This window comes from Leucopleurus acutus (genome assembly GCF_964270905.1).
Source record: "Leucopleurus acutus genome assembly, chromosome: 5".
NCBI lineage: Eukaryota > Metazoa > Chordata > Mammalia > Artiodactyla > Delphinidae > Leucopleurus > Leucopleurus acutus.
Genome location: NC_139147.1, coordinates 67,329,104 through 67,338,336, shown reverse-complemented (window position 1 = coordinate 67,338,336; position 9,233 = coordinate 67,329,104). Strand labels below are relative to the sequence as shown.

General features: G+C 37.3%; 1 protein-coding gene across 2 annotated transcripts in view; it reads right to left on the bottom strand.

Moving 5' to 3' along the window:
* Positions 1 to 213: 213 nt before the first annotated feature.
* Positions 214 to 9,233, bottom strand: part of STXBP5L (syntaxin binding protein 5L) — a 377,334-nt gene continuing 368,314 nt past the window's right edge. For both annotated transcript variants that reach the window (XM_082839711.1, XM_082839710.1), the window contains 4 exons: positions 6,833 to 6,998; positions 4,275 to 4,386; positions 2,096 to 2,316; positions 214 to 1,518 (listed from right to left, as the gene is read on the bottom strand). In XM_082839711.1, the coding sequence (XP_082695837.1) occupies positions 1,477 to 1,518; positions 2,096 to 2,316; positions 4,275 to 4,386; positions 6,833 to 6,998 (541 nt within the window). In that variant the 3' untranslated portion in view covers positions 214 to 1,476. The remainder of the gene's footprint in view (positions 1,519 to 2,095; positions 2,317 to 4,274; positions 4,387 to 6,832; positions 6,999 to 9,233) is intronic.

The window sequence follows — 9,233 nt, the reverse complement described above, 5'->3', positions numbered from 1 at the left end:
TCTTGTTGCGGAGCACAGGCTCCAGATGCGCAGGCTCAGCAGTTGTGGCTCATGGGCCTAGTTGCTCCACGGCATGTGGGATCTTCCCAGACCAGGGCTCGAACCCGTGTCCCCTGCATTAGCAGGCAGATTCTCAACCACTGCGCCACCAGGGCAGCCTCTTCATTCCATTTTTAAAAGAGCTTTTAATAAGGAATAGGTATTTGGTATCTGTTGACATAATCCTGTGGCTTATGTTATTTAGCCTGTTGAGTGATAAAATTTCTGTTGTTCATAATGGTGACTAAAGCCAAGATAGCAAAAACACCACCACTTCATAACAATTTTCAATAGTAAGTATTGAACCAAAAAGTAATTTCTAATGAAAGCCCTTGTTAATCAGAAATGTCAGAATCCCTTTCCTAAAACATTAACTGAGGTTTTACTGAATCAGACTAAAGAGAATGACCAGTTTGGTCTGTGAGTGTCAGGCTGCAAGAGCACCTTTGAATTGAAGACCCCACTGGGATTGAACAGTAATATACTGTGTAATTGGCAGGCAAGGATACAAATGGAGCATTAAAAATATATCACTTTAGAACCTGAAACCAGAGTGAGTGAAATCAGTCTCAAAGCTAACTACATTGTTCCTGTAAGTCTAGTTTCCCCAAAACTATTGTCAACTCCCCTGCAGAGTATAAGCCAGGCTGAAAAAATGCTTCGAGGTGACCCAACCCTGCACGGTTTGTGACTAAAAATAGCAACTTGTTCTGAAGGTGATAGAAATGGATATAATTGTGTTAGGAATAATTTACTGTACTGGCAATATTTGATTATGACCAAGAACTGTGAATAATGTAAAATATTATGGAGAGAGAAGAATGTTAATCAGACTCTTGCCATAAGAATTCAATAATGTCCTAGTATAATGAAAGTTATAGATGAAAAGAAAAGTCTGGTTTTGTTTGTTTTTTCAGTTGGGTATTGCAAATGTACTTGAAATGCACTGATATCTTCTAACACAGATTTTTTTAAATTGTCAGGTGTGGTCCAATTTATAAAAATAGTTTACCATAAATCTTTTTTTCTTCTGTCACAACATGCTTTTTTTTTTCTTTTCCTCTTAAGATGTTAATTTATCATGCAAAAATTTTTTTCATTAAGTGCATTAATGGTTTTTGTTTGTACAGGATTTTTTCAAATCAGGACTCCCCGTAGTTCCTAAATGTAAATCCTTAGCAAACGACATGCCAAGATGATAGCTCCATTCCACGTGGGAAGAGGCAAATTCAGCCATATCTTGGGGTTTTAACCAGGGTTCCAGCCTTTGGGTTGTACAGTGTCTCCGATAAGTCTCCCTTATGATAACTTCAGATGGACTGTAATGGAACATTTTGTGGAAGAAACTGTCTTCTAGCAGTTGAATAGTGATGCCGGGAATAAATTTGGTTTCCCTGAATAATGGTTTCTCAAAGCAGTCATAGCTTCTTTAGAAGTTTAGAATTGGTACCATTTCTTATCCTTATATTTCAGCATTAACTGCAAAGAAAAAATAGTCACCATAAGATGTTAAAAAATTATTTAAAAGTGCTAATCAAAGCAAGCTCATATTGAGCTAATCATGCATATCAAAATCTCAAAACTTATAAGACTTCCTTTATTTTTTGAAATAAAGTGCATATAGAAAGACTTTTTAAAAAACCAATCAAGCTCTAAAGATTTGCCTGACAGGAAATGATTTTTAATGATTGAGACAAAAAGGGGTGTGTGGATCCCAGCCTCTACTGCCCCCTCACACCTTGTTGGGGGAGATCATGTAATCAACCTAAGTACCTTTTTAGCAGCTGATGCACAATATAGACCCAGTGTACCAGAACCAGTGGATAGTTTTCTTTTACGTCATCCTCTAAGGTAAAGAAGTATCAATACAGTATTAAAAAAATTTTTTTCTCCCCAATATTAGGGGAGTTATAATACTTATAATGAGATCCCAGTTACCTTGGCTCTCACACAGGATTACTTTCAGTGACATCTCTGTTTAGGCTTTCTTTTGCAGGACCTAAATGTTTAAAGTTATTACTGTATGAAGATGCCTTTATTTACTTAGGCAGTTTACCTCATGTGCATGTTTGGAAAATGCTTCTGCACTGGTCATCATGCCTGCAGTTTTCTCTTCCAGCTCTCCTAGCCTCTGTCCTCTCTCATCAAGTGCGATCCGTGCACGAGTCAGCTCTCCCATCACCCCTCCGGCAGCACCTTTCATCCCTTCTATACCACCTGGTCCAGGAATGTGCTGTGCGAGGCTGCGTGATGCTTTTCCTGCTGAAGCTTCCCCAACTGGGAGTTCAAGCCATAGCAATTTAAAACATTCTGTCAGTAATTCAAGTAGTTATAGTCAAGTTTATCACCAAAGTACTTACATTGAATTCTACTGTCGTAATTCTCATAAAGAGACATATTTGTTCCTATCATAGATCTGTATTTGCAGATGTTAGCATTTACCGAAGAAAAATGCCCACGAAAGAGACTGAGAGAGATATTGGTACCATATGCCTTATTGTGTGTGTGTGTGGGGGGGTGTTCCATACAATACGGCATAATTGCATTTCTTTTCTTTTTTTTTTTTTTTTTTTTGTGGTATACGGGCCTCCCACTGCTGTGGCCTCTCCCCTTGCGGAGCACAGGCTCCGGACGCACAGGCCCAGCGGCCATGGCTCACTGGCCCAGCCACTCCGTGGCATGTGGGATACCCCCGGACCGGGGCACGAACCCGTGTCCCCTGCACCGGCAGGCGGACTCTCAACCACTGCGCCACCAGGGAAGCCCAATTGCATTTCTTGACATTGCTGAATTGGGATGCTCACAATTTTATTGTGACCTCATATTTAACCCATATTAGTGTCTGTTCCAGTCTCAGGCCTGATCATTTATTTAAATTTCTGCCCAAGTTGGCATTCCAATCTTCTGTATTCATCTTGCTGTCAGTCTTTTAGGCCGCAGTTGTCGTTTTTTCAAAAATCTCTGTGTGTGTGTATGTAAATACTAGAGAATGGGGTGTATGCATGATGGGCATTAATAAACATTTGTAGGAACTTTATTACTTTATAAAAGACTAAAAATTTCCCCATCATTTACAAAGCGCATTTTCACTTAATTTTAATGAAGTAACTTTTAAATATTGAAAAACAGCTATCTTAGTAAAAATTTAGTGAGAATTCCCAAGGATATAACATTAGGAATGGAATCTAGATCAGTTTTTTAAAAAATAAGAGGCTTATTGAGATAAAATTCACATATCATAAAATTCACCACCACCCCTTTTTTTTTTTTAATTTTTGGCCATGCTGCACAGCTTGCGGGATCTTGGTTTCCAGAACAGCGATCAAACTCCTGGCCATGGCAGTGAAAGCTCCAAATCCTAACCACTGGACTGCCAGGGGATTCCCAAAACTCACCCTTCTTAAGTGTACAATTCAGTGGTTTTTAGCATATTCACAGATTTGTGCAACTATCACCACTGTCTAATTTTAGAACATTTTCATCACCCCAAAAAGAAAACTCAGTCCCTTTCTAGTCCCTCCTTGCCTCAGTCCCTGGCAACTATTAATTTACTTTCTGTCTCTATGGATTTGTCTATTCAGAACATTTTGTATAAAAGGAATCATACAATATGTGGCCATTTTTGTCTTCCTTCTTTAATTTAGCATGATGTTTTCAAGATTCATCCATGTTGTAGTATGTATCAAACATCATTCCCTTTTATGGCTGAATACTATTCCATTGTATGGAGGTACCTAGATCTTTTGCATAGTTAAAAATTCAAGAAAAAAGGAGTTTTGATCTGTAAGACCAAATGGTGGGTGAGATATTCTGGAAAATGTATTCTTTATCTCTGAAAATGTTCCCTAGTATCTTTCTACTGCATTTTGATTATTGTTCATCAGAGTTTCACAGGTAGATTTTTTTTAAAGTAATTTATTCTGTACCATTGGTAAACCTTGAATTCTGAATAAATAATCTGTTTCCGAGAAGTAAAGGCAGGCAGATTCAAAAACATTTTTTCAGATTTTAGTAATCAAATGTCTTCACCCTGCCTTGCAGGTATGATCTACCTGCAAATGACACATTTATTAGCTTACTCATTTTTTGTATGAATTGCATGTACTATGAATTGCATGTACTATTAGAATTGCATCTAATATAAAGCGACCAATTTTATTCATGTTTGGTAAACAAATAGTTTTCATGGTATAGAAGCAAAACGCTAGTCTAGAAATAGGTCTTCTGTTACTCACAGAGCTCTTCTCTGTCAAATGTTTGTCCACTTCCACCAAACAGTCCTTTGAGAAAGCCTCTGTTTTGAGCTTCTGGTGTCTCTATGGGAGTAAACAAATCTCCTAGCATGTCCTATATCAGATCAAAAGAAAACAGCATTAGACTAAGAGTAAAGTAACAGATCAAAAGATAACATGGTGGCAGGTTAGAGCATGTCATGAAAAGGCAGTCTGTTCTCCATATATTTTCCTGGTGATTTTTGCTTTGCTCCCAGTTCTCTCTGGCCTTTCTTTCTCCATCTCCTTCCTTTCCCTTCCCTTCTCCAAGAACTGACATCCTAAAATTTTCACTTTTCTGCCCTCTTCGTTTCTTCCTTCTACAATTAGAAAGCATGGGAAGCTAATATTCACCCTAGGATTAATTTACACTTGATCAGTGACTGCCAATCTAGACTTCTGATTCTTTTTCAATTACCATAGCGTCTTTCCTGTCCTAGTTCCCTTTCTGGAACCAGGTGGTGTGTAGAGAAAGGCTGGATTTATTTTTATATCACGTACAAAATAATGAAGTAGCTCAAGATAATTTAAATGAGTCAAAGTAGGCAGCTACTGCATGGTGAGGTAAAATTGTTCTTAATATTTGATGTAATTTAGAATGACTGGGGAGATATCTTGTTAGAAACACAGATGCACTGGCTTTATTCCACATGCGCTAAATCAAAATTTGCATAGATGTGTTCTGGTTATCTGTATTTTTAACTTGCTCTAACTTTTCCTAACTTTTAACTTGCCCTAAAAAGTTTTAACTTGCTTTGGTCTTTCTAAAGCAGACCAAAATTTGAGAACCATTGGTTTGGAGGAAGGAACTTCAACCCAAAGTCAGACCGTTGACCTAATATCAGTTTGTCTGTGAACTTGCAGCATGACTGTCATCATCATCCCCTTTCACCTCTACTCCCCAGACCTGTGCTCTTCCTCCGAATCCCTTCTCTTTGGAAATGGCTGCACCATCTACTTAGTTCCCCAACCCAGAAATACAGGAATAATTATTAATTCCTTCCTTTCCTTCACTCCTACATCTAATAACCCTCCAATCCGACTGATTACACTTTATAGCCATTGAATCTGCTAACTTTTCTCTCTCCTCACTGTTGGCTGCCTTATTTCAAACCACTATTATTTTTGGCCTTAATTATTTTAAAAAGCCTCCAAATTTTTCTCCCTACTTTTAGTCTTAATTCCACAAAACTAATTGCCATACTGCAACCAGAATATTAGCTTTAATAAACAAATTTGTTAAACCTTTTCAATGACTTGCTATTGCCCTGGGGATAAATGCCAGATTCCTTAAGGAGCTTACAAGGTGTTCCAAGCTCTGTTCTTGACTAACTCTCCAGCATCAACCCTTCACTCTCTCCACTTCCCAACTCAGCACTTTGTTGGAAATTGCCTGAACCTTGGGGCTGTCGCATGCCTCTGCTCTGTCAAGAATATTATTACCTTTTCCATCTCCAGCCATCCATTCCTATGGATAACTCCTATTCATCCTTCACAACCTTTTTCTAACTACCCCTTCCCTTTTGTTCCATCAACCCAGGTGCCCCTCTCACATGTCTCCCCAGCACAGGCACAGCCATATAACAGCATTTTCCAGAGTATTGTGGTTGTCTGTTTACTTATCTCTCCCTCCACACTAACAGGTAGGGACTCGTATCTTGTTTATGATTGTGTTCCTAGAGCCCAGCCAAGTACCAGGCATATAAAAAACTCTAAGTATTTGTTGAATAACATTTATTATTATTTATTTTTAAAGCTTATTATGTTCCAGGCACTGTGCTCAGTGCTTTATATGAATTCTTTCTTAATTCTCACAGCAGTGCTTCAAGGTAGTAGATTAAGTAAAATGGCCAAAGTTATATAAGTGAGCAAAATGCTACTTAAATAGTTCAGAGCTTATACTCTGAACCTCTATATTGTAATGAATGGGTTTTAGTTTTCTTATTTCTAAAATAAGGAGAAACCAATTAAATCCCTAAGATGCCTTTTAACATTTTGTGACCACATTTACTTATCCAAGGTTAGATAGGCTTTTATATTTGTTTCTAGGTTCTGCTTAACCGCTATGATCAAAGACAAATGCCCAATTCTAACCTACAGGATATGTATTTATTTTGTATGGCTCTTAATCACAATTAAGATTTCTTTAAAAAAATTTCATTAACTCCCTGAATTGTATGCAGAATTTTTGTGTGTACATACATATTCCCCACCCTGGAGGAAGATTTTCATAATCTTTCAGAGGATTCTCCATAGGCAAAAAAACCAATAAAACACACAAAACAACCATTGGTATGTGTGATCACATTCTTCGCACATCCCGTTTTTTCTTATTTTTTTCTGTGTATATCTGGAACCACACTAGAACTTGGTAGCATCACAATGATGAACATATATTCAAAACATGTTCTAGGGCAGGCATATTTATTGTCTGCCTCAATAATATTTTAGCTTTTAGACATCTAACTTTTTCTCTTTTTACAACTGTGTCCGATGTTTATTCATAAATGTGCCTGACCTACCTGTAGATTATCACACATCTCTTGGCTGTATGTTAACCGCTGAATTTCAGTAGGAGAGACAAGGTATAATGCCTGTCCTTCATTGGTAAAACAAAACGTCCGTGCTATCCTCATGTCTGTCAGTGGCAAATAATTAACATCCAACATTGGGCGAAGACTAGGTAGGCTGAATGGAAAAAAACAAATCCACATTTCATTTTCAAGTTGTTAGAAGCTTTTAATTTCTTCGTATAAAATATGCAGATCCTTACATGAAACAATACTTTTTATACCACTACTTTATGGTTGTTTCTTTATCCTCTTGAATTTTCAATGGTAGTAAACTAGACTTTCACATAAAATCATATTCACAAAAAATTATGGGCACAGTTCTTCTATCTTAATCCACACAGATACTTAGCAAATGTCTTTGAAGGATGGATTAAACACAGTGGCCAGCAATTTCAAAATGCTTTTTGGAGCATTTCACAGGTTCCTACAGTACAGTTATAATCTTTGATTATGGCAGAAACACCACAGCTAGAAAGTGGCTGCCTGCATACTTGGTCTATTGTCTCTTTTTAAGGCAGAACTGGGTCTGAGGAGGTTATACATGGATGAAGTGGGTCTTGTTCACTGTGCCTGGGAATGGAGTGGCTTTGCTCCCCATTCCTTTACTTCCTCTATACACAGAAAGTGAAAATCACCTATGACTTAGGGCACCTGCACTGAAGAGATGATTAATAAACAAACATGGCTGGGGGCTGTAACAGAATTAGTTACAAATAATAGATCAAAATTTGCACATCCAAGCTAATACCACATCTCAAATGTCTTACTGATTGGCTCTATGCTTATCCTAATGTTGTAGTCAAATGATTCTGCTTATATATTTATAAAAATGTACTTTTGGATACTGTCACTGGAGCCAGATTTACAAACTACTAAAGAAAACCAATCTCAATGCTTTTAAAGCACATCTCTAATGCCAAAAAGAGAACAATAAACTTGTAGTTAAATCTCAAGCTTTGAAATCATTCTACTAATTGTAGTGTGCACAATGATTTTAAATTAACCCAGATCATAAAACCAGCACCTTGAAAAAAAAGTACTTATTTCTCTTATCAAAGTAGTTTGTAATTACAGCTTAAGCCCTAGAATCTTACCATATAAAATGGGACCTGAAATCTGTGCTATAGGAATAAGTTTTTCATGAGGTCCTAGTGCTGTGCTGTCCAATATGGTAGCCACTAGCCACATGTGGCTATTGAGCAGTTGATATATGGCTTGTCTGACTTGAGATATTCTGTAAGTGTAAATTATATACTGAATTTCAAAGATTTAGTATGAAAAAAGTATATTAAAAATACATGTGATGGCGTTTGAAGTAACAAAGATCCTTAGGATATGAGTCCAAAACAAACCCAGTTAAACAGACTTCCATTCATTCAGATTAATGGGCTGTGGTGGGGAAGAGGTTCCTATGGACTTTCCTGATAAGTTGTGTTGTCTATGTAGCATAATAAAAGTAAGCCAACAAAATACAACAGGTGTAATCACTTTTGGTAGGAAAAGGAAAGAGTAAGTCAATTGCTAAGGTCTAGGAAACAAGTACTCTTAAAGATGAAAAAAAAAAGTTTTTTTCTGTGCAAGGACATTTTTATAAGGAAATAGTGTCAGGTAACTAAAGATGGTTCCCACTAAAAATGGCTCTCTCAGCCCAATTTGAGAACTTTATACATAGATGAGCCTCTTGCATCTCTCTCTACTCTTTTCTAGGTCTGGGTACATTGGCACATGAGCAATCATACCTACCTAGCAACTATCTGAAAACTAGGACTTGAGGAGATTGGGCTCAGTGTAGTTAAGTTCTGCATTGGAAGTACGGAGTCCTAACCACTGGACTGCCAGGAAAGTCCCGTAGTTAAGTTCTGACAGGGTCTGGAAAGATCTGGGAATATGCTTAGCAAGGTCAGGAGCATGCCAATTTGTAGACTCCAGTTACTCAAGCCACATGTTTCCTAGCCACACCTTACACATTACTAAAATCATGTCAAAATCACTTTTCAAATATTTTTGAGATCCTCATGAACACATAAAGAGTTTCCACTAGGACATAATATTAAAGTAGTCATTATCATGTAAAACAGCTTTTACAAAGGGCAGAGACAGAGAGATCATTTTATCTTTCCTATCGCTATGACTCCTGTTGCTTTTTAAACTCTTGCTTTTCATTTCTCAAGAAATTCCCCTCCTCATAAATGTAGATGTAGCATGTATTCATTTAAGTAGAAATTAATCTTCAGATGTACCATTTAAGAAAAGAAGACATACTAAAATTTTGCAAAAACAGGGTAAGTAGTCACTATCAAGCTAAAAACTCAATTGCGAAATAACATTTTTGAGTGACTAAACGTGAGCT